We start from the raw sequence: 26,263 nt of genomic DNA, 5'->3' as shown, positions 1-26,263 counted from the left end.
TTAAACTGAAGTGTAATAGCTGTTACTGGATCCGAAGTCTTAGAGGAACGCTGCTGCACAGAAGGGCAACATATTTTTTCCCCCGTCAGCTATATAACGTAACCTGACTTTATTTTGGAAGGATAGTGGTATGTGGCTCAGCTGTCCACCATTGAGGTGTGAAGCTGGTCATGACCATAGTCACGTTTTGTATAAATTTTCATTTTGCATGCCTAACTTACTGAAACTTTTATCTTTCAGACATGGTTAGTGTCTGCCTGATTCTGAACAAAAATAGTTCAGTCAGTTCTGAGTCAGAGGAGGGTTGGGGGGAAAATACTTTCTGAATTACGAAAAACAGAACAAACAAACAAAAACTTCTTTTGTTTTTTAAGAGCTCTATAAGGGAAATGGCTCAGGATAGAAAGTTGAAATAGTATGGAGTGAGCCCTTGTGGAGAAGAGGTGCAGTTGAGTGTTTCAGACAAAATTGGTTTTGATTTGACAGTTTTATGAGCCTTTAAAAACAGTGTTCTGTGTATTCACAGTACACTTTTCCTGAATTTTTTCACTAAAGGCCTGATCCAGTGCTCTCTGAAGGGGAATTCTTTCGTTGACTTCAATGGGCATTGGATCAGAGATTGTGTGTGGCAAAGGCCATGATGCATGTGTAAGTGTAAGTAAACTCTTTCATCTCCCTTGCTCAGAGCTGCCCCGGGCCTATTGCCAAAGTTTTCAGGGAAATGTGGGGCACTGGTAAAAGGATGGTGCTTCTGTAAGAGCAACATTCCCCACCTGTCCAAGATAACAATAAGTTTGTGACAGAACTGGAAATAGACCCAAGTCCCTAGTGTAATGAGATCTGGGTATTGGCCGCTGTCAGAAGACAGAATACTGGGCTACACATTAGTCTGACCCAGCATAACTGTTCTTATGTTCTTATGGTGTCTTGGTCACTAATCCTGGTGACACTCTGAAAAAAATCACTTAAGAATGGATGTGTGTAGAACTGTGTTGCTCCTGCTCACCTACCTTTGTCATGCCTTTTGAGATTGACAGATGAAACCACTATGAAGGTACAAAATAGTATTTCTCACAGAAAAAGTAAGACACACAGTGAGTAACTTGCTAGAGCAGCACTTGGGGGCAACAGACTTGACTTTGGCTTGTGAATCATAAGAGCTGGGTTCAACTCTTGGGTCTGACAGTTATCTGCTCCTTGACTTTGGACTGTCCCACTATAGCCCAATTGTATAATAGAGACATAATTACAGATTTATTTGCCTGTATCACTCAGGGAATGTCTGAACAGTTTTTAAAATGTAAAACTTTGTTTAAAAAAAACCAAATCCTGCCCCCACAGCTTGTTTGATAGTGTACTGTACTTGAGAAATGGTATGTGATCATGTAAGCAAAGTCTGTGTTATAATAGACACATGGATAGTTACCATTGCATGTGTAAACTTAACTTTTTCTGCCCTTTGGTTGCTTTTCCGTGCAACTTGAACAGTCTTTGTATGGTTATGGGAAAAAAAAATCAGATCATTCATCCTTTTTCTTATATGGTATCCTTTCAAATGGAGTGTCAGGATGGCCGGGATACATGCAGCTTCACTAGATAAGCACGGAAGCTGAATAAGTCTGATAAGACGGTTGGCAGTGAAATGGCTAACCATCATGGCATGTAAGTGACTGTAATTAAGGATCAGCATTAATCCCAGTTAAGAAGCATGAGGAGACTTCACAGTTGATGGTAATATCTCAATTTAGTTCTCTGCGAACTCAAGACAACTGTGCATTGTTTCAGATGGCCAAGCGTCTTCAACATGGACTAGAAACTTCATCTTTTACAAAATTTAATTTAAACAATGACTGTGGAGACTAAACAATTGGTCGGAAGACCAGTCCTCCAAACGCCTAGATTTTACTATGCCCACACACATCCATTGACCCAGCTGGTCTATATTTTAACAAATCCCCTCAAACTTTACAATGACTGAGCTATTCTGAGACTTTAAGGTGCAGCTGGATGCTTGGAGTGTCATCGTCTCACGTCTGTCTTTGTCCTCCTCACAGAATGAGCAGGCATTTGAGGAAGTCTTCCAAAATGCCAACTTCAGCTCATATGAGTTCAGGATCAGAGTCAAGCTGGAGACTTACAATGTAAGTACCCCCACCAGAAGGATAGCAGGCATATAGCTTTGCTATATTTATCCTAGATTGACAGGAAGCTTCCTTCTTTCATGCTGTGTGTGTGGGGGGGAAGCAGCTTTGAAAGGTGAATGGTGTCCATCCTAACTAAAATAGCATGGAATGAGAGAAGGATCAGTGTCATTCTGTGATTATTGCTTCTCTTACTCAGCAAAATCTAGCTTTTCATTTTGTTTTCACTGGAACTATTAGCTCTGGAAGCCAGAACTTCACAATGCTGAGTAAACTTAGCAAAGGGAGATTAGAACTCATGTGTCTGGAGCACTGAGCCCCAGCTCTCCCTCTCTTATATACCACTTTTCTCTCTCAAAGGATGAATCTCGTATTAAGGCTACAGCGTTGGATGTGAAGCCTGTGAATCACAAAGAATACAGCAAGAGGCTGATCATGAACATCAGGAAAAATGCAGTACAACTAGGATGAGAAGGATGACGATGATTGAGCTGAAGCTAGAACTTCTGCAGAGAATAACTAAAGAGCTGAAGTTAAATTGATTTCTTCCCACTCCCGTGTGACAATTTGGCATTAGTTACACAGTGCATGGTAGCCCTTTATAGTGGGTACATGATTTCGTGGAATCCTGTGTACAGATACCCAGTGGTAGATAAAAGAGTGCACTCAGGTGGCCTTGGTATTGTAGACTATCTTGGTCAATTAAACTATAGCAGAGCTAAAAAGCAATCTCTAGACAAACTGATACTAGTCACTCATGCAGGCCTGCAACCTGTGTTAAGATTTCATTGCCTTTGCTAAAATAACTTTGCTCTTTTTAGAGATTTAAAGCTAAATTACCTAGAGTTTTTTTTATTTGAAGAGACTGGTGACACCTTGGCACTCTGACTTTTTCTGAAGAGGGTGGGAGGGAAGGAAGGAGAGACTGTCATGTGGCTTTCTGATGTGGACTAAGGAAAAAGGACTTATTAGCATGAGTCAGTCCTCCTTCCTCAGAATTCAAAGGTTTTCTCTTTCCACAGGTGCCAGGCAGTTGTTAATGCTTGGAATAGCAATATGGTAGAATTATTAATCAAAGACATATCTCATATCTGAAGAATATCATTCCTTCAGGGTTTATCAGACTGAGTCAAATGGGTCTGATATTAATCAAAATTGTCTCTTCTGAGAGAGACTGATAAGCATTGACTCTCTATCCCCCAGGGAAATCTAAGCAACTACAAAGCATTGCTTTAGTTTTCACTTCAATTAATATTGTGGGTTTTGGCTGATTGCACATATTTCCTACCTTATACATATTTCTTGTTGGTGTTGAATTTCTTTGGTTTTGTTAGTAACAATGTTAATCAGAAACAAGTTTTTCTATTGAGGGGCACTTTGTTAAAGCTGTGTTTCAGTAAACAAAACCAATAAACAACAGAGCTTTGTCCTGTGTTGTGAATTCTGCTTTCTTTGAACACTGAAGATCTCATTACTGGAAAACAATTAATTAGCTTTCATAAGTGTTCACTTGGGGAGACATTACCTTATTACAAACTCTAAGGTTAGACTGAGTAATGGAGATTTCTCTGCCTGATGTTGGCAACATGGAAATGCAATGATTTTTTTACCGTTTCTGCACCAGCAAATGCTGGTGATTTGGCACTTTTGGGAGTTATATTGATGTTTACACAGCAGTCTAAAGCTAACTAGGCTTTGAGATTTGTACAGACAGTGAGCTGGTGCAGAAAACAGGTAATTATGCTACTGGACTTTACAGTCAGCAGAGCATGCTTGCTGTGTGTGCTCCTAATCACATTAATTATGTGTTCCCTAGCTGCAGCTCACAGCTTGGCGTTTGCTGCATAGCTCCAAACATCCAGGCAGTATTGTGGTCAGTTTATGGTAGCAGAACTGAATTTTGTTATACAACTGTAGTTTGTGTGCTTGATTGGTGCACTCTTTACTTCTTGATGTCCTGTTTGTGTCCTTCAGTTGGTGGATCCTTTTGTGGTTAGGAGCGCTTAATGCCATTGCTGATAATGGGCATGAATTGCATTTTCCCAGGCCCATTAACCGCATGGACAACTTTTCCCCTTTTTGGACTCTGAAGGTAGTGAGTAGATTGTACTTGGTGCTTTTGCTGATGCCTCTGAATTTTTATGGAAGTACTTGTTCACTTTGACCTTGCTTGTAAAGCGTTGACTAGAAAAGTACAGTCTTCAACACTGTTCTGGATTGACAAATTGTGTTAGACGTGATGATCTCTTTCCACTCTGCTAACCAGTCTTTTAGTTCTGCTCCTCCCTTATGCTTCCCCTCCCTCCCAATTTGGGAGCACTGAAAACAAGATGTTCACATGAAATGTTCCTGTGTGGTGAGCCCGTTAGTCTATTTCTCTTGCTTTTAGGTTGGGGGAAGAGGAGACAAATAGCTATTCCACAACTGTTGTGTGGACATGTTTTTATTAGGATGTTCCTGTGAGGAAGCAATTCCAAAGCTGCACTTTAGATTTCTCTTTGGAGACGCACCATAAACAAATACCAGTGTTTGTTTTTAAGAGTTTGTTCCCAGAGGATCTACTAAATAGATTCTGGTTCTTGGACCTTTTTTTTTTTTTTTTTTTTTAAGCATAACAGCAATAAAGGCCAATTATGTTGTTCTACATAATATCTTTCACTTATGGATCAATGTTTGTCATATCCACTTTGATATCACTGATACACAATTAAGAAAAAAGTTAATATTCTTGACTTTATTTTAAATAGTCCTAGAACTCCCCTCGTGTCTTATTGTGCAAGAGGCTGAAAAAAAAGACTAATCTGATTTCTGTCTTGTTTCCATTGTTTTATGCTTTCCATTAAAACCCTACTAGTCTTTGGTGTGTTTCACTAACTTTTTGAACTACCTGGTCAAAAATCCTCCCCCCCACCTCTTTTTTAAAGGACTGTTTCTGAAAGGTAAAAATATTGATTGAGGTATTTAATACACTAATGAAAACCACAGTTATTGATTATATAATTAATATACTGTCTAAAAGCGAAGTTTGGCAGCACGTATGGAAAAGCAATATTGACTTTTGCTGCTTTGGCAATGTGCCTTGCAGGTTTTATTTATAGAAAATGATACAGGTTCCTCTTCAGGTAATGATTCGATCCTGCTTTTTACTTGCCACAAACTAGAAAGCTACTGTTCCCCTTATTGACTCTCTAAGGTTTTCATTTATCTTTGTGGGACTAAAATTTTCATCATTTAGCTTTTCCACCCCTTTGTACTAGCTCTTAATACCAAGCTATTCTGCTAGTATATAGGTCCATTTTTTCAATTTTTTTCAGATCTGAGCTCTCCAAACAGCTTTCCGTTTCCTATAAACTGGTATGTGCAGAAGGAACTTTGCATTATGTAAACTCTTAAGAGAAATTAGTACAGTATTACAGCAGTGAAACCACTCCTGTCCTTTTTAAAGCAGATCTGTTGTGAAAAAAACACACAACAAATATTCTGATTTAGGCTCAATCAGAGCAGTGGTCAGTGTTGCCTGGTTTTGGTTCAGGCCAAGGTGGCCTTAATATAATACAGAAATGTAGGCTTGGAGTCTTGCCACTAAGGAACAGAACCATCTTACCTACATGTGTATACCTGCCTTGTTTCATGGGCTCAGTGGCACTGCCCATGCAACTGAAGGGTGATGGGAGTGTCACTGCCTTGACTGACTTTTTAAACCAGACCCTGCTAATGCTTTGAGCCACTTTCAGCCTCGCTTCTCTCTTTGTGGCAATATTTCCCTCCAAGTTTAGGTTTACATGTCCTCCTTGGTGTTGTCATAAAGCCTGTGTAAAATTTTGCAGGAAATTGAAGCTAAATTTTAAAAATTGTTTTAACCTGTTCAAGTGTCATGTGAAATGGCTACATTTCTTAGGATCAGGTGAAGTTATTTACATCCAGTTCAGAAGCTGATAACAAAGTTTTTTTTAGATTTCAAGCAATTTAAAAAAAATTCTTCCAACTCCCAAGTGTATCAACTTCCTGGTAATTGGAGCTTGTGCTGTCATTAAAAATGACAGCTTTCTCCGGTAACATTCCTAGTGCTTATAAAATGCAGCTAACGTAACCTATATTTAACTTGTATTAGCTAGAATTTCCTTTCAGTTGTCGTTTATTCCAGAATCCTGGGGTGAATAGCTGGATACTTTTCTCTTTGTGAACCTAGCACCCTCTAAGCTAGTTAAGAGTTAAAGATTTTAACCAAGGACAGACACTCTTATATCTCCTTGTCATAGCTTTCCCTGTAAAGTGCATTTGTGTTTTCAGCAAGTCATGGAGCAAAGACCATCCTTTTTCGAGAGAGAGAATGCCCTGCATTAATGCCTGTTGTAAGAAGGGCCAGCTCTTGCTTGTTTCCTATTAAAAGCTTTTGACAAGACTTTATACTTCCATATTCCTCTAACCAAACAAAGCCCCTTTTCTCTTTGTGATTGGTTGAAAATGTTTGCACATTTGAAACATTAAGGTGCTGTCCCAATAATGGAGATGCTGTATCACAATCTGATCCTCTCCTTTGCCTGGAAGTGTTCCACACAGAGCTCGCTAATTAAACAGAAAATAGTTTGTCACGTGTAACTGCCTCTTCTGAATTTAACCAACTCATTTCAAAAGACGCCAACACTATCCTTAGCTGTTTTTAATAATTTTCTCTTGAATTGGAGAGTGTTCTAACCTCATATTTTGCTCCACAGCTGTTTGTTTTTGCTGGTTTTTTTATATTGGGAATGTTTGTATAGTTTTTGGTGTGGAAATACTCATTAGAGTAACTCTTAAGGGTATAACTTTGTGCAATATTCTGTTAGGGCTGCTCTGAAACATTGCTATTTACAGTAGGCACACTTGCAGGCTCTTAGCACAGAGCCCTGTCAATCACATGGCTGTCACATTGGGAGGGTGCTTGAAAAGTACCACTGCCATCCCCATTTGCTCAGGAATGAAGGTGTTTAGGCATCTTCCCAGCCTAACATCTATTTCACAGACAGATGTGCGTGCTGCAGCCACCCTCTGCACATGCCTATAATAGAAACCATTAGCTCTTGTGTGTTATCAAAGAGCTAGAGCGAATAGGAAGAATGTAGGGTACTCTTAATGCATGAGGCATGATCCAGATAGGACACAAATAGCATAGCAGATTACCAGGTAAAATTGGCTTTTACCTCTTCCTCATCCTTCTTGCAGTCTCCTGCCAAACTTTAGCTTTTAAATCTGTACTCAGAGAAATTCTCTCTCATTGTAAAGAGGCCTCTTGTTACCAGTTAAGTCAGTGACAGCTTGGCAGAAAATCTGAGTAGCTAGTATCATTATTTATTACCTACATTACCTACTGCCTTGAGTGTTTGTGTGATATTAGTGGCTTCTGTTAACCCAACTAAGCACTGCAAAGATATTCTGTATTCCAGTGGTTCTGTCTGCCTTCATCCAACTGGATGTAGAGATCCTGCAGGGGATAATACTGGAATGACCCACATTCAGTTCCTTACAAGGCTCTTAACTCTCCTCCTTTGGACAATGGGGAATGAAGAATGTTTTTCCAACTACTATTGCTATCAAACTTCGTCTGGGTTGTGGAAATCCTTCCTAGGTTTGTGTCTGTAAACGTTGCGAGCCTGATGCCACCATCTTCAAACAGTGAAGGGGTAGCAAACTGACAGTTTGTTGGAGCATATTTATAACTTAGATGCTAATTCCTCCTCTTGACTCATCATAGCTTCTGAATTCTGAATCTTTAAATTCTGGATCTCAAGTCTGAGCTTAATCCATCCAGATAGATTGGAAAATAGAATTTATAATTTGGAGAAGTAATGTCAGTCTTTTCTACCCAGTTGAGTTATAGGCATATTGGCTGAAGGTCCCACTAGGATCCCAGTGCACAACACTTGTTCTGTAAACTCTGGCCAGAGGCAGATTGTGTTTAACTTTCATGCGGATAGCAAGGAGTTTGCCTTTCTCCTATCCATGTCCTGACATCGGTTTAGGAGCCGTAGTAATTGGCAGCGTATATACCTGCCTGGTTCTCTTTACTCATTCAGGTCACTGTGGGTCACTGTTGTCTACTTTTTATTAATCCCATTAGGGAAGTTGTAAACTTGGAGAAAATAGACTGCAAAATAACCAGGCATTTCAAGTTTCTTCTTCCACAAATACTGAAAAATTAAGGGACTGAGGAGAGAGATGAGATCTCTCAGGATTAAAAGTCCAGAGGTAACGGTGGTGCAATATCGCAATCTAGATTTTAAACCATAGAAATGAGGAGTAAGAACGGTGAAGAAAACAATAATTCTGTGTAAGCAGAACTACATGAACACATTGTGGTTTTGTACAGAGCTGGATTGAAATCCAAGCAGGCTCTACTTCTGAAAGTAAGGGAAATGGGTTTCTGCATCAGTCCACGACAGGAGACAGAAACGACTTGAATTAGGCTGGATGTTAAATTTACTGAAGCAGTTTATAGACACACTAGAGTGCAGTAGCAGAGCACAATCAATAGACAGGATTCAGAGATGATGGCATAAATGTTTCAAATGTGCTCAGGGTAATTAGTTCTGAATTACCATGTGCATATTTTAAACATTTAAATTATCACCCTAAGATTTAGTAAACCGTTTCATGCAGCTTAGTTTGATTTTTTTCCGTGAAGCAGTTAGTGACCAGTCTGGATAAGCAGCTCCATCCTGCACTGTTGCTGAAGGTAATCAGCAGTGCAGCCACTGGAATAACTGCTGGAAAATGGGGTTTAGGTTATAAACCCTCCCTGTCTCAGCTGTCTCATACAAGCTGCCTCTCCTGGGAAGTAATATTCATTTTGTACCAATTTTCAGAAATGATTGGCTCAGCTCTTACACCTAAATAAAAAATCCTTTCAGTTTATGTTGCATTTTCTTATACCTCAAACAGCGATAGAACAAAAACCAAGTCAGTAAGTGGTTAATGTGCAAAATGTTATTTGTTATGCAGTAAATTGAGATTCCTCCTTCCGTCCTGATGCTCTGTCTGGGGTGCTGTGTTCACACGGTATCTTTCCCCCTGTTGTCTTAATTGGGCCCTCGAATCATGTGGACTTACAGGCATGTGTGGCAGCCCATAGAGCTTCCCTGCTTAAAAACTGTCATCACAATTCAGGGTCTAACTAAGCAGTTGAACAAGCCTAAATCAACTACAATATTGGTAGAAATCTGGGATAAAATTCATTTTCTTCCATTTGGTATTTTATTATTTTTTTTTTTAAATCTATGTCCAGTCTCAGGATTTTCTTTCTTCTGGCCTTTTTTGGTCACTGCCTTAACTTTTAGGATGAAAGTGTTTCAATTTAATATGTTTAGGATAACAACAACTGGTTAATGTGAGCTTTCTCTGAATTAATGGTGTATAACCTAGAGCCAGCAGGTGGCGCTTTAAGAATAGAAACCATTTCCAAACCCCCTTTCTGCTAGGGACCACTGAGTGGGAGCTATCTGTGCTGAAATCCTGATTGAATAAAAATTGTTCATTATGCAAACTGTCTGGTTCAGTACGCAGAGGCAGCCCCCAGGCACAAACCCCAAGTAGCTACTTTTTCTTTTCCCCAGATTAAAACATATGAACTGCTTTGATGTAATCTTATAACAAAGCCTAATGGAAATTTTATTTCCTCTGAAGTTGACTGTCATTTCTTATTGCCCCTCTTCCTCTGTCCTCTTAATACTCTCTGATTCTGAGATCTGCAGTTAAATTTGCACTGTTCTTGTTCCCAAATACCATATACTTCCCCTTCCATGTGCAGGTTTATTTAAATTTAAATACTGTTCTGTTGCATTACAATATATTTAATCTCTTGTTTTTCTGTGGCTATTTATCATTTTAATGGAATGCTGCAGAATATCACATTATGCAATGTGTTTAAATTGATAAATTACATTAAAAAATATTGGATGGGATTTTTTAATGGTAAGTGGTTTTAGTAGATAGTCTACTAATGAGAAAATATAACTGCACACAGATGGCGTGAGGCTGGAATGTTAAGGATTTTGGGATAAGCTATATTTATGACTTATTTGACTTTTAAGGCATAATTTTATTGTAAAGTTTTCAGGGACTTTGCTGTGCAGAATGGATGAAGAAAACTTGTCCCGATGTAGTTACTTTTACAACATCAGTTGCCATAACAACTTCATGCAATACTATATTTTTACTCGGAAATTCCTTTTAAGACTCAGTTGCTGTAATTTGTTTCAGCGCTTAAAAGGCATGTTTCTTTGTGTTTTCAAGGCTCTCATTACTGTAACGAAAAAGTAGCTGTGCTAATATACTCTTTTCATTGCAACATATGCAAAAGTTCCATACTTTCCAAAAATAGAATTGAAGGGTAGAGGTGATAAATCTGCTATAGGATCTCTTCAAGACTCCAGGAAAGAGGAATAGGCTTAGCTGGCAAAGGTTAACTTTATTAACTGCCTTAAGTGGAGAGATGCTGCTGTTCTGTATCAATGATTACTAGACCCAATGGGAGTCTAAAAAAGTGCAACTTCAGTTCAGTGTATCCTGCTGTTTTGCATCGGGGAAATGCCAGTTGGCCTTTCATGGTGGAAGGACGTATTTGTGTATTCTGAAGAACAGGATTCAGCCAGATGTCATTCCAATTGTACTAACAGTATTTGACTAATAAGACTTGTCCCTGAAGTATTTGCTTAAGAATAAGCAACAGAGTAAAGTTTGCTGCCCTTTCTTACATGGTTTAGCTGTTACTTTAATTCATTAGATGATGACTTCACAGGCCATATATGTATGTTTAGGTTTTGTCCACAATCAGAGGCACTCTTTAGGCCTCTTGGCTCTGCAAAGGGAGGCTAGACATCTCTTTAATAGGCTGCTGTGAGTTTTCTGGTACTTCTGGAGGCCTCAGAGTTCAGGCCTGGTTGGAGTTGAGTTTGTTTTTTCACCTGCATGGCTGTGTCCTTCCTCTCTTCCTTTTCTCAGGCTCTTAGTCTTAGCTTCTTCGAAGGTGCCTATAGCCCTGGTGTTCAAACCCCTTAGAAATGTTGAACAATCTTTATTGTGTCCTGTAAGCCTGTTTGAGGGGTGTGAAGCGTGCAATTCAGGGGCAAAGTTCATGTTGCAGTGTAAAATTAAATGTTGAATATACTATCTTCAGGGCAAATGATGCAATCAGTCTTAGAGCAGGCCCTTGCTCTCCAGTCCATTGTACCGGGATATGTCTGACTCCCAACCCCAAAGTACTGTGGGACGTGCTACGCTACTGAAAGGAAAAGATTCCAAACCCCTTCAGGTCTTTCAAATATCATGACGGCATGCCTTTCCTTGAGTCTCTGTGTTGGATTTTCATGCTGCCATTCTGCAATTTGAAGCTTGTGTAAAGTCTTTATTTAATAGTATGAAAATTCTGATTTCATTGTTCCCTGCAATGTGTATGTTCTCGGCTTTTTAAATCCTTGTGTGTGGAGTTGAAAGGGTTAAAATGGTTTTATTAGACACACCTGCTCCCTCAGGTCTGCTCCAGCCACAGCTCCTAGATTGTTTAATAAAAGCAAAGATGAGGGTCATCTAATTCAGGCCCCTTTGTAGAGCAGCATTTTTCTATTGCCCCCAGGCAGCTCATCTCAAGTACTTAATTTTCTTTATGCTTTTTTACAGCTTTCAACCTTAACTGTATTTCTCCGATAAACCATAACTGTATTTTGGTTGTGGCTGCCATGGAAATGACCATCTTACCACTTGGTTTCTGTCGGCCTCTGGCTGTGCGATTTAAACTGGGCAAATCATTTTGGGTGAGCAGTGATTATAGAAAAGGGCATGTCTCGATGATTCATCTTTCATTCTTCCTCCCTTTGCTCCTTATTGTAGTAAATTTATTCCTGAGGAATTTTGTTACTTATATGAATGTCAAATGTGATTCCATCAGAATTACAATGGAATTCAGCATACATTAGTGACCACTTAGTGTTACAGAAAGCTGCAGTGTATGTTCGCTCCGATCTCACCACAACTCATTCCTTAGCAGATACTTCAGGATGGATTTCCTCCTCTTCCCCCCTTCCCCCCCGAAAGTGGTCATAAATTGCAACGTCACTGGACTCCCTCCAGTCCTAGAGCAATTATTGGGCCAGTTCAACTGAAGAGTTTGATCATGTGTTTTACTTGCAGGATTTTATTTCACTAAATGAATTATTCTAAAGGACCGGGAATGTAATGTTTACATATTAAAGTGCTGCTATAATGGCTCTGCGTTTAAGTTCACTAGGAGACCAAGAATCCTGAGGTAAAATGTGTGATAACTCCTTCATTTACTAGGGAAATAAATTTATAGCAGTAGAATTCCTCCACCAGAACAAAGGCCCGTATTATAAAAGCATCTTTACTTTATGAAAAATGGTTTGAGCCATTCTCACTTCATGCCCTGGCCTAGATGGTTGCATAGAGTTCCTATGCACTGTGGCTATTGCATTCCACATTAGTTAAGGTGGTGTACCAGTGGGTGGGGGATGGTTCTGATCTTTCCATCTGTACAACATGACTGTGAGATAAGGTTTAACATAATTAATGCTTGGAAAGTCTTATGAGAACCTCATGAAAAGGGTTATAGAAGTGAAAATTGTTAATGTGCTATTTCAGAACTCTGAGCAGTAATGTACACAAAGCCAGATTCTCCTCACACCAGCCTGGGTGTGCCAGGGGGAAGAGTGCAGTGTCCTTCTCCCAGCCACTTGCTTATGTGTGCAGGAGTCAGCCTCCTTCATGGAATACAAGCAGCGGGAATGTAAGCTGTAAAACACTTTTAGTTGTGTATCATTCATGACAGACTGCTCAAGAGTGTTTGGGCATGGGGCTCTTTCCCCGCTATCCTTCTCCCCTTGTGGGCTTAGGATGATGTAAGGGGGAGAAAATGCTGCACCTCATGCACAATATAGTCTGTTGTGTTTACTGTGGACATTGGTACACTCCTGAGGAAGTTGGGTAGATAGCTGTCTGCACTCTTCACACCCCTCTGTCTCTTCATCGTTATTACTGCTCTCCTTAGCCACTGACTGCTTGTACTCTGCTAGGTCATGAGTTGTAAGCAGGCCTCATGCACTGTACATCTCCATGCTCACTGTGCACATGTGTTAATGTCTAGATGCTTCATCTTAACACACAGCTCAACTAATCAGGGACTAACACTCTATTACTTAACTTTCTTATTTATTGGGATAATCTCTTTCAAACTCGCAGAATTTTAATATATTTTGTACTACATGGTCTGTTTAATAATAATAATAAAAAAATTCTTCCTGTACCAACCCAGCCCCATAACAGAACAAATCTGGGCAATTACCTGTGAAAACCTGTGAAAAGCCCCTCCTTCCTGCTATTCCTCACCTGCAGCCCAGAGAATTAGGCGGGCCTGGCACTATTCACTGAAACTCCACATTCCGGCTTTTTTTGGGGTGGGGAGTAAATCTTGTAGAAGGTCCTCTTCGGGAAAACACCCAGCCAGTAGTCTCGTCTTGTTTAAACCAGATGCTAATTGTGAGTAACATAACTTGCTACTCCTCTACATAGAAGGCTGCATTGCTGACAGCCTGGCCTCTTTTTAAGTGGCATTAAATGGCATTTCCTATTGATGTATATAAACCATAATCTTCCTGATTTTCTTCTTTACTCTATCCTGCAGCAGCTGACTGTCAATTCTCCTTGACAATGTTTTTCCCAAATGAAAGAGTTTGATGGAGTTAGCTCCATGCTCAGTATCTTGAGGTGAATGAGTCCCTCAGCAACAAGTTTCAGGTCTTTGACCCTAAAAGCACTTGAGGTATACTGTGAGTGTAACGTCAAAGTAGTCTAGTGGGTTGTATGTGCCCTGGGGATTCCCAAACCACACAGTGACTGTGGAAGGCTCCCAGGTGTGATGCTAGAGCTGATCTCACCTTTCTTTCTCTATGCCTTCCAGCTGGGAGATGAGCCAGAGCACAAAGCCCACTTTGCCTTTTGCAAGGAGATCGTCTCCTTTATATCAATCCACTGACAGCTCCAAAAGAAATGTACACATTACTTTTTATGGGACTTCTAACTTCTTGCTTTCAGATCAATTTCGTGAAAACCAAGTGCTTTGTGGATAAATGTGTTCACTTCATCAGCACCTGCCTGACTACAGTATAACCAAGGTGTATTAGTTTAGCTGTATTACTGGAGTACAGCTAATACCATGATCTATACTTTTCCAGGCAGAACAGAACATATGTGAAGTTGCCTTTTAATTCTTCTGAGTAGCATTAGAACTGATAACCTTTCAGGGTTTTTGATGTGAAAGGAGTTAATGCTACATGCTTCAAAAATGAAGGGTGTTGTCAAAAAATAAAAAGGGAAGAGAAATTAAATGCCACCCCTAGCAGTAGGAGTGGTGAAAGAGAGCATGTGACCTTAGTCCACAGCAGGTGGCGCTGTGCTTTCCCTGGCTAATTACAGTGAGTCTGCATACCTGTATGCTAATAAAGGACTTAACATCAGGATACTCTTTAAATAACACAACATTTAAGCACCATTGCTTTCCCTTTCATGTATGTTTTGGTCTCATTATTTCTAATTATTGAAGGCATTTGACTTTAGAGAATAGGCCATTTATCCTTCTTCCTGCTGTGGTGCCATCACCCTTTGTTTATGCCGAGCCAGGCCAGTTTTTTTTTTTGTAACAGACTGTGATGTTAAACAGAAGGTTATGAACAGTGAAGCAAGAGTAACTCAGAGAGACAAGTTCTTTCAAAACAAACCTCTTGCCATTTAGGAAGGGCTGGGGCAAAAGGCAGAACAACATCCCAAGAAGGTTAACTAGAATTAGTGTGTATCTTTAGGGATGTGTGTAGCTATATTACAGAGCAATTAGTTTCCAAGCCCACCTACAAAATGATGCACTTTTGGCTCCAAGAATGTTCAAAATGACTCTCTCCTGCGAGCTCTGAGAGTCGGATCACTCCCTCCGTCAGAAAAGGCTACATGACTGACATAGTTAGATAGAAAACTCTATGGCATTGGGTGGATGAAAATTCTGTGTTTATGGAGCAAGGGCGATGGCCCCTCTAGCCCATGAATAGCCTGAAATGTGTGGGGAAATCCCACAGCATGCAGGAGATTCAGGAAGGGGCACACGTCCTTTGTGGTACAGTCTTAGTCTCAGCATCCATGTCAGAAGGGCTTCCGCAAGAGCAGTTGCCACTGGTGCCCAACTGTGCATGCTCCAGAAGAAGGGACTGTTGATTTAGTGGCTTGATATAGGGCTTGGAGGCAGCAGCCATGTATTCTGTTCACACTTCTGCTACTGACTTGGTGTGTGGCCTTGGGTAATTCGCTTTGTCTCTCTACCTCCCCATCTCTGAAAGGGGATAATACAGCTATCTTCATAAAACAGTTTATAAGTCTAAAGTATTCTTATGTAGGCACATTGCCGTGAGTTTGTAGGGAGGGTTGTTGCAGAGCATGATTTTCACAATTTCACCACTTCCCAGTTATATCCCTGCCCCAGTCAGGCAAAGAATCTTTGTAGCACAATGGGGAGGAATGAGACCGTCGTCTGCGCTCAAGTCAGGAAGATGCAGTAGGCTGCCTGCTGCTGTAAATGTCATCCTGAGGATGCAGTTTTCACATACACCAGCACAGATATTTAAAATAAAAGTGAGGCTCTCTAAAACTAAACCATCTGCTTTATTGTGTGAGAGGAAGGGCAGCTCACCTGGGCTACAGTGCCATGTAGCCTGTCCAAGGACATCCACATCTCTGGCTGTGACTTGGTGGTAGAAGTTGCTAAATTAACAAGCTGTAGTTCTGTTCGGGTTTTTTTCAGAATGCCACTGTTCACTTTTGTCAGTGTCTCTTTCCCTGTCCCATCCTCTGTTTCTTCATGCTTGGCAGCCACATGGAAGCAAAGCAAGGTTAAAGATACAAAGTAGGATAGAGAAAATGTTGCTGTCCCCAAAACAGACAAGCTTCTAGACCAGATCTGACTATGGGGCATCTGGTCCTGTTGCCAAAGGTGGCCAGTTCCTGCTGCCTCAATGGACCATGCGAGGTTGTGATCTTACTGATAGCCCTGCTTGTCCAGCTGCTACAGGCCATGCTGTGCTCTGTCGATCTCTCTGAAGCTGCCGTTCCATGCTCTAGTGTCAGTGTGGTGGTGGAAGCTTTTCCCCATCCTTCTGGAACATCTCATGAGACAGCAACGGTGTTGGTTATTTGTATTCGTCTTCAGCAAATGCCAGCAGCTGCTATTTGGTGTTGGACTGAATACTACACTGGAAAAATGCTAGAAAATATGCACTGACAAGGAGCTGGACTGGGGATTGAAGTGTGCTACCTCTGACTTCTGAATCTGATAGCCCTGTTTTAACGTAGATTGGGTTGTCTTATTGGACAATTAATTACTTAGATCCCTTTTTAATTTCATAGATATACAGTTTGAGATTGTTGGGGGTTTTTTCATCTTCAGAGGCATTTTATCCTTTCCCCAGTAGACTGATGTTGCTGCCAAATTGAAAGGATTATTTTCTTGGTGGCCAGACTTGTATGTGCTGTTAAGCCTGCTCTAGGAATTGGGGTGAAAATGAAGACTATCAAACTTTTCTTTGCCCCACTGGATTTAGTCCCCTGGCAGACTTCGGTTAAAGTCCTGGAAGGGGAAATTCATTAGATGTACCTTAGCAAGATTTCCCATGGCTTTGATTTTAATGAAAATGTGGATTTGAAATTGTTTTATCATTAGAATCTGTTGACTGAATGTCAATGAAAAGCAATTCCACCCACCAGCCATGTGCAGATACATCCCCACAGTGAGAGTGTGAAACAGCAAAAAGGGCAGAAATTAGCCTGCGAGGTTTACAAATGCACAGCAGGCTAATGTTTTTCTGCATTTCAAGGACCTAAATTCAGTTCCAACAATGTTGTTCCACGTATAATCCGCAATGGGAAAACTAATCAATTAAAATGGCCCATTCTTAAACCATTGCAAAAGGAAAGTGATGCTTAGAATAACTGCTTTATGTAGCATGAAGGATGTAAGCTACAGATAAAAGGAGATTATCCCCAAATCTGCAAATCCAGGCGATCTCTTTTACCATGGTACCCGAGAAGACAGGAGGAGAAATTCTGGTGAGGCTCTTTAGTGGGTTACCAAGGAGTGTTTATGCATAAGGCAACTGACTTCTTTTTCTCTGAAGACCAATTTATACCAGCCCAGTGACTGCCATGAGCCTTTAACTCCCAAGTCTCAGGGTTGCAGCTCAGCATTCTAACATAGTATACCACTGGGACTGGCAAAGATTGCTGTAGGGTTTTGGCTGCACACCATTGTACCTACTTTAGCTGTAAAAGGAGCAGGAGTGCTTCTGAAAGCTTGCCTGTGTTGTTTATACAATATGTGCATTTGAAATCCACCACAGAAGTATGCATTTTGAATCCATTAGACAGCCTTGCTTTTTTAGGTCAATGCAGTGACTAACCCAGACCTGTGTGATTGCCTTGTGAATGAAAACAAAAATGTAATGTAACGTCTTCTCAAGTGTTTTCCTTTGTCTTAAGCCACTAAGGCATGCTGACCACAGTATTTCCAGTGCATCCTCTGGATAAAAGATAGTATCTGAAGGGTTGCAGTGTGTGGCAAATCTCCTTTATGGCAGCACGGTGCTCTGTTACACCAGTGCAATCTCTTTGCCTCCCAGAAACACTGGGTCTGATTTTTCTTATTACTTAGATGGGTGTAAATCAGAAGTAACTGCTCACATCAGTAGTTACACTGATGTAAAAACTGGTGGAAGAGAGGAGAATCGGCCCCTTCTCGCTATCTCTGCCTTGTTCTCTGCTGAATTCTGCATAGAGAACAGCACTTCCAACAACAAAAGAAAGTAGGTCACTGGCAGGTCCCCCGAATTCGCCCTCTACTGCCTCACCAGAAGCACATGTGTTGAATTACGCGCCTGCATTTTGAAGGAAGAATATGCACAATATTTTTCCCATAGGAAGCTGTATGTAAAGAATGGTTTGATGTTTACATCTCACTAGGTAAAGGTGTGCCAGTGTTCACTTCTTCCCCACCCATCCTTACTGTAGCTGCCGGACACGTGATGCCTGGAAAGTCAGGAGACCTGTTCGAATGTAAATATTGCAGAGGAAAGCTGCCCTAGTTTTTGCTGTAGTGCAGCAGTGCTTCTGGGAGCCTGTGAAGCAGACACTGGCACCTGCATGTGTGCACGCTCCCTCTCTCCCTTCCCTGCTATTCTGTTGCTGTATATTTCCTTTGCTCACTATGACCATGAAACTCCAGTTCTACTTGAAAGATTACCCAACACGCTAATTGGGACTCCTGCTATGATTAAAAAAGAATTTCAGATTAAAACCGCCATGCTGTATAGCTCAGGAAGAAAACATCTCTATAAACACAGCATGAATTAAAAAAAAATTTGGTAACTTTGAAGAAATGGGCTCTTGCTGCTGTTTTTGCCCGTGAGGAGTCAAGTACGGACAATCAGTATGCAGTGGTAAGAATTACAACAGAAAGGATATTTGCAGGGAGGTAAAATTGCAGGGCTTTTTCTTTTTTTTTATGTGATAATCATAATAGTTTTATCTCTGTAGACCTCAGATCCTATCCACTTGGGTGGTGACAAGTTCCACTGCTCCGAGGTAGAGCATCCACATGCTTTTGTGACGTGTCTCATATGAATCCATGAACAGGCTAAGTGCTGTTGCAGCTTTGGCGGGTAGGATAAGGTGTTTAGCACATTTCATGTGTTACAGAGCCTCTGCAGCTGCATAATGGAGCTGCTTTCAGAGATGGCCTTAGCTTGCTGGAAGTCCCCCGAGAGAGCTGACTGGTGAGCTTTGCTTAGTTCTTGGTCACAACTTGCTATCTGAATAAGAGCAAACTCTTATCAATGAATAGAACATTTGAGATCATAATAGGGATGTTCTGGACTTTCCAAATTTTTGCCTTATTTTATTGATTTTTTTTTTTTTTTAAATTTAGGAGACTGTGTAACATAATTTGTCCAAAATGTGACCCACCTTTACAAATTCTTGCAGTTTTGTGGGGAATGTCCCCTGGATATAAACAATCAACTTCTCAATTGAGGTTTTTTTAAAAAAAGGTCTGCAGTTTATATAGGGTACTGTTTGGCTCAATTCCCTGTGCAGTGATAATCAGCAGTGATGCTGCCACACAGGCAAAGTTAACAGAATGGGTCAGGTTAATGTCAGGATTGTGAGCCTGCTCCTGTTTACGCTGAAGCCAATGGGAGTTTTGCCATTAACTTCATTGGGAGCAAATTTGGACTGTGTAACACACACGAAAATAAAACTGGACTCTGCCAACAGAAAAGATGTGAAAAGGCAGTCTTTCTAGCATTTCGTGTGTGTGTGTGTGTGTGTGTGTGTGTGTGTGTGTGTGTGTGTGTGTGTTTGTTTCATGGGGCTTGTTTGTTTTTTGCAAGAGCCAGAGGGTGCAACACAGGCCTGGGAGCACTATTTTTAAATAATCTGTCTCTGCTCTAGCTTGTGCGGGGGTGTGTTAGTAGCCCAGAGGAACTGGTTCTGAGCTGACTTAGCTGCCCTTTTTTCCCTGCTTTCTTTGGTGTCTAAAGCTGCCTTTGATGGTTTTCAGTTTGTGGTTAATTTGAACAAAGTTGCATAGCTGGAAAAACTCTGCTAAAGGAATCTGGTTTCTAGCACCTCAATTAAATGATGAAAACCAGCGCTGACAATGGAATTACCTTTATTTCCAAAGATTTAAAAAATGAGAGAAGGCAAATAAAAAATAAACTGATTGGTGTAGGTCACACACATTCACACAAGGGGATAGTGTATTGTATCTTGTTAGAAAACGTCGTTCCATTGGAACACTGAAAAGAGAATAACATTTCATGTTAGTAATAATTGTATTAATATTTGCACTGGAATTTGTGCAGACTCTTGGGGCAAATCTCTGTTCCAAACACTGTACAGTACATACATGTGCATGACATGCGAACATTGACCAGAGAATGTCACGTGCCACCAGTGGAGAGTGCTTTACATATTCAGTGGACATTCTATGGCCTTTGTCATACAGGAGCTGTCGGAATAGATCTGTGGATCGCAACTAGTGGCCCATGGGCCACTTGCGGCCCAATCAGCACACAGCTGTGGCCCACGTGACATCCTCAGGGCCATACCAATAGTATATATATTTTGTGGATGTGGCCCACATAACACAGAAAGCTGCATCTGTGGGCCAGGGCCCAAGCATAATTTTTCCGGGCCCAGTACAAATTTGTAACATGGGCCCCTCTCACACACAGCACAATCCCTCACCCCACACATACACTCTCATGAGCCATGGAAAAAGTCTGAGTTCTGAAATTACTGTTACATATTACATATCATTTCTGAAAAATGCACCACCCTCCCCCCTTTGCTATTTTTGTTTAACAGAACACCCAGCCTGAGAGTCCTACAAGTTTGCTGACTATTTTGTACTTTTTGGTCATTATAAAGATACTATATCCTGTCAATGATTTTGTTCATCTGCTTCCCTAGTTAGTCTATTGCCTGACTGCAGAAAGGCCTGTCTGATTTGAAAACTGGAGGATAGACTGGCGTCTTTTAGCTTCTTTTAGTGCCCTTTCTGTTACCTCTACATTTCTGCTGCTAACCACCAACAGACATGGCAGCATGGGGTGTGTGTGTGTGTGTGTGTGACTGTGAGTGAATTAGACACTTACTCACATATGTTTTGGGCCCGCAGATCCTACCAGAAGAAGCAGCAGCACTGGCTCCCAATGTCTTATGGTGCTTTGCTTTGCCCCTCCGCCAGCTGTCCCTCCCTCCTGCTTATGCACAAGAAACTCTGGGACTGGTAGTTCTTGATCTTGAGATGATAGACCAGAGAGGAGCACAGAGAGGAGCACAAATCTCTGTCTCTGTCTCAAACTACAAGACCTGGTTTAACTGCACAAGCACACACACTGTTCTACAGAAGGGCCTGGGCTGGGCCAGCAGGCCCAGCAACTCACTGTTCACAATGTTGCTTGAGACTGCTCGAACACTACTTCCAATTGGCTCCAGCAAATCTAACAAGATCCGGACGATAGATAGATACAGGGAAATAAGTTTTTATAAATATCCTCAGGCATGATGTACAGTTTAGCCTCAATTTTTTCCTCATGGTTATGGGGGTTGCAGCCTAGGCTGAGCCCTGGTAAAGTTTACCCTTTTTCCCCCCCAATGGTAAATGGGTTAAGAATCACTGGACTAGATGATGACAATGGTCCCTTCTGCCTTTGGAATCTCTGAATATTAGCTGCATGGAATGCTGTTCTATCTCTGCATCTGAGCAGAAAGAAATGGATCTCTAAACCAGGGAATTGTTACTTTTGCATCCTCCTCTCAGGCTTCCCTGAATCTCATCTTGGTCCCCTCTAATCCATTCAGAACACAGCAGCTGAGTTCATCTTCCAGACCCACAGCTCAGATCATAGTCTCCCCTATTGGAAACCCTTCTTGGGTTTTTTCCCCTCAACCTCTGAATCAGGTATCACCTTCTTTCTTTCAAGACTTTGCATGATTCCACCCCAGCCTATATGTCTGTCCTTGTTTCTGACCAGTCCCTTGTCTGCTATGCTCTTGCTTCACCTGTCCTGCCTCACTCTCTCATGATGGTCCTTGCATCTGGAAGGAACCCCTCTTCTCATGCTAGGCTCCCTTCTTAACTCACTTTAATGCCTACCCAATGCTCACTTCTGCCATGTAGCCCCTTAACGCTGCTATCCTCTATCATAGAAGTGCTGCCACCCACCTCTGGTGCTCAGACTCTACAGTGAGAGGAGCTATGTAAGTTCCTAGTGCTGTACCACTGGTTAGACCATCAGCGTCTCAGTGCGGGTGTAGGTCGGGTCTTCTCTGGGATTCACATAGCACTTAGCAAAATGACAGCACTGAACAATAGTGACAAAGAGGGGATTGCTGAATCTTCCTATGCTTGCTCTGCGGCGAACCTATGTCAGTTGTTCAGTAACCTTGAATGTCTCAGGCCCTGCTGAGCCAACCTGAAAACCCAGATAGTGGAGCCAAGATGCCAGCTCTTAACTTTCTGTTTATCATTTTTAGAGACAGGCCCAGCACATGGATGTTCTGATTTTCATTGCTTTATCCATGTGAGGCTGGTCCAATAATGAGCCTGGCAGCTGAGGAGTCTTCGTGCTGCTATTGGGGGCCTATGGCCACTGTTGCCTGGCTAAGCGTTGCTGTTTGGCCCCCACTGTAATGCATTCTCTGCTCTCTCATGGAGTCATTTTCCTGGGGTGTGTTTTGAAACAGCATTTTTGTAAAAGCTGGCAACTGGTGCGTGCCCAGGGTCTCTTCATAGCAGAAATCCGATGAAAACATGCTACCAGTGTCTCATCCAATAGGCATATTTCCAGTGGATGGAGAACACAGAGTTGATTGCTTTGAGTTGGGGCAGTCTGCAGGAAGCAAACTGAGGTTTTTGAAGGCTGCTTGGTCCTTCCCAGTTGTATTACACTATACACTGCATAACATACACATGACCTTACTCAAAAAGTGGGATTCTCAATGTCATAGTGCCACTCTGTTTTTCTCCATGTTTAGGATGATGGTTAAGAAGATAAGAACAATGGGGGTAATTAGGTAGTTCCTAAATGTTCTAGACTTCAGACCTGAAGGACAGTTGTGATAAAGTAGATCCAAAAATTCTTTCATAGATGAGACCTATAAAGAAGCCAAGGATTTTGATCATTGGATATTTTAATCACTGAGGTATTGATTGAGAGAACATCTGCACCAAACCGTTTGTGGAAAGAGTGTAGAATTGTCTCAGACAGTTCGTTGAAACAGTCAGGTTACTCTGTACCGAATCCTGTAAAAAATTATCCGTGTGTGTGATAAATGGGGTTACATTGTCAGGTTTGAAGTACAGGTGCTGGACTCCTCAGGATAAATATTAGGGGCAGCCATACAAGTTCTTTAAGAAAAGTGATTTTGTACGAATGCAAAATCCCCTCTGGAATTCTGCTTGGATTTCTGTATCAGGGAGACCTACTGTGGTAAAGTAAGAAATGTGTGATGTACAGCTGAAGTGCATGCTGCATCAATCTAAACAAAGTTACTCTGTGGAATGGAAAGAGCAACATTGACTGGCCAGAAGAGGCATCTACCTTTCTGGAAAGCAAAAGTATGAAGCTGAGGAAGAAATCACAATCTGTTCTCCAAGCAAGTCAGAGAATGACTGATAGATATTTTATTTTCTGTGGCAGCCTCAGAGATCTATAGTCTGTTTGAGAATGACAGTTTGCTCTTGAATGAAATTCTGATTCCTTTTTCTTTAACCCTTGACTGAAGGGTTTGGGATGTTCTAGTTAATGACTTTTTCTATCTGCAGCTCTTTCTCTTAATTTTCTCTTCTTTAATACCTCTCTCCAGGAAGATAGGTTTGTACTAGATAAAGTCAGGTCTATTGCTCTCTCTACAGAAGCATATAGAGTTGTAATCTGATAAGGTAGAGTGAGGCTCTGGTGTGTGTGGCTGTGTAGCTGTGTCTTCTGGAGGTTTGGCTTGCTGTGTTGACAGGCTGCTGACTCTGCAGAGCCAGAAGCCACACCCTGACTATATGCCAGTGGGTAGGGTATCATTTGCTGGGGAGGGACATGGCTTCATTATGGTTAATTGCTATTTCCTATTAATTAACCAGTGACAAATTTGCTTAGCTCAGTACAAGACAAACATAGAGAGACCATTCCTGTGACAAGGATCTTACAGTCCAGCAGGAGACTGCTTAGTTGATGATCCAGACTGAGGGCCAAACCGCAAAGCACTTATTCAGTCTTCACTTAGGCAAAACTCCCACTGACCTCAGGAAGAGCTTTGTCTTCAGAATCTGTGCATGACGTTTTTTTACTCTAAATAATATGCATAGTAATCTAAACTTCCTGTTTTGGGTTCATACTTCATAAGGGAAAACATACAATTCTGGATTTGTAAAAGTTACTGCAATACTTGGGTAGAACACTTTCTGAAGCAGGGAGGACGAGACCACAATAAACGAACTGGGTGAAGAAATGGGAGGGGGGGAGGAGGTTCTGAGTAATTCTAGCAAGTCCTTTAGAAAGCTGTGTGGTGAACAATGCAACTCATATGTTACCTTGCAGTTGACAATAGCACAAGGGCTCTGTGGGTGTGAAGAGCAAGGTAAGTTGTTCACAATTCTAAAAGTGTTAGGTCATGAGAGCTCCTGTTTGCTGTTGACTGTTATTCAGGTTAGGCCCCGTCTCTCTTTGGTATAGCTATATTGTTTTGTTTCCCCTGCTCATGGCCCAGAAAAAGCTAGACAGGAACATTACTGTACAATCCCCTTTATCCCGCTAATTTTTCAGAAGACGGATCTTTAGCAAAGCTGGAATTAGTCATGTTAATATTTCACAACCGAAAACACTCGTGAGTTGCAGTAAGAGCAAGTAGGCCATGTGCTAATCAAGAGGGCTAAAATGGGACTTGTTGGGTAAAGAGGGTAATCAGAGCTAACATGCAGCTGTTACATTCTGCCATGTGATTTAAACAACAATTGGTTAGTAAATACAAATTCTAAACTATATATTAACCATCTGCAGAGGACGAGGATTGGAAGATTTATACAAAAATTTAGAAGCAAGTTAAAAGAGCAATTAGAGGAGCAGAAAGAGATACTGAGCAGTGAATTGCAGAGGGTATTTTCATGCACAGCCAAAGCTTCTTGAGATATATTCAGAGCAGACAGAAGGTAAGAGAAAATTGGTCCATTACAAAATGATAGCAGGGAATTGGTGACATGGGAGAAGGTAATGGCTGATTCGTTAAACAGTTATTTTGATTCTGTTTTTACAGAGGAGGAAGAGGAAGGGGAGCTGCCTGAGACAGGGATCAAATTTCTTGATAAGGTAGGGGAAGAGCTCAAGATAATGTAGAGAAATATGCAGATTGTTATGGAATGACTGGACACACTCAAAATCTCAGCCACATTCGGGAAAATAGTCAAAATAGATTTTATCTAGTGACTCCAAAGTGCAGTGAGTGTGGTGCATCTCAATCTTGTTCCCAGGATCCAGGTGTTTAGGTTACAGTGAATGCAGCTTCAATGAGGACTAACTGGCCCCCTTTTGGCACTTTGGGTAAAGAGGCTAGGCATGGAACTGGCCTCCAAGATTGAAGGGCCTTTTTGCCCTTATGGATGGTCTCTCAGGACGGAGAAAGGTTGAACACATTGCAAGAGAGAGATGTGGGGGAATCTAGAACTACTGTTGCTCGTGCTGTGTCTCTTGTGTGTATAAAGAGATGGTGTCTCTCTCTATGGCTCTCAGTCTGACACCTGCATGAGAACTAAAGTCACGTACAAGGTGGTCTTTCATCAGAACCACATGAAAGATTCCTGAGTTGTCTCCACTCCTTTTCATGTTACTTATCACCCAGATATTTATGGGGGCAGAAGCTACCTTCTGTCTAACCTGCCAATTCCAATCAATATCTTCATAATCCAGTATTTAGGATATATTAGAATTCATCAACACGGAAGCGGTTGTATTGCCACAACCGGGATTATGGTGTCACTTGAATAAACTGAGCAGGAGAAGGAGGCTGAGAGAAGCAGGAAAATTCTACCAACATACAAAATCCTGGGGAGTTAGTAAACTATAGAAATAAGGAAATGTTGTTGGTAGTGCAATGGAAAATGTGATCTTGGAAACATTCCCATGTGCATGGCTGAGGTTCTTTAAAACAGATGAAACACCAGTGACAGAAAGCACACCACAGATTCAAAGACAGAGAGGTTAGGAATGACTGAATTCTGACAGCCACAGTTTCTTGCGTTGGCTTATGTGAGTCTTAAGTGGTGCATAGATAGGCCTTGAGTTGGCCCTCCGCAGGGGGTGGACATCACTGCCAAAGTAGATCTAATTTCTCAGGACCAGAAAATTGGACACAACAATTTTTATCTTAAACAAGGGGCCACAAAGTGCATGAAGCAGTTACTGGCCAAGAAGCCCCATGTTAGCCATGAGGGAAAAACTAGAAATAGTTTAATTTGATGAGGGGAAGGGTTTGTTTTAACTAACTTCTTTGAG

At 41.3% G+C, this 26,263-nt stretch overlaps 1 protein-coding gene across 1 annotated transcript in view; it reads left to right on the top strand.

The window, feature by feature from the left end:
* The window catches only part of RPA1 (replication protein A1), a 33,234-nt gene extending 29,661 nt beyond the window's left edge, over nucleotides 1-3,573 (top strand). Inside the window, exons 16-17 of the mRNA XM_067565980.1 lie at nucleotides 2,055-2,141; nucleotides 2,502-3,573. Coding sequence (XP_067422081.1) covers nucleotides 2,055-2,141; nucleotides 2,502-2,612 — 198 coding nt within the window. The 3' untranslated portion in view covers nucleotides 2,613-3,573. The remainder of the gene's footprint in view (nucleotides 1-2,054; nucleotides 2,142-2,501) is intronic.
* Nucleotides 3,574-26,263: the final 22,690 nt, after the last annotated feature.

This window comes from Emydura macquarii, unplaced genomic scaffold (assembly GCF_026122565.2).
Source record: "Emydura macquarii macquarii isolate MOO-44397 ecotype Brisbane River unplaced genomic scaffold, CSIRO-AGI_Emac_v2 contig_2699, whole genome shotgun sequence".
In the NCBI taxonomy this organism is placed as follows: Eukaryota; Metazoa; Chordata; order Testudines; family Chelidae; genus Emydura; species Emydura macquarii.
The sequence above is the reverse complement of the archived record's forward strand: the minus strand, read 5'-3'. Positions and strand labels throughout refer to the sequence as shown.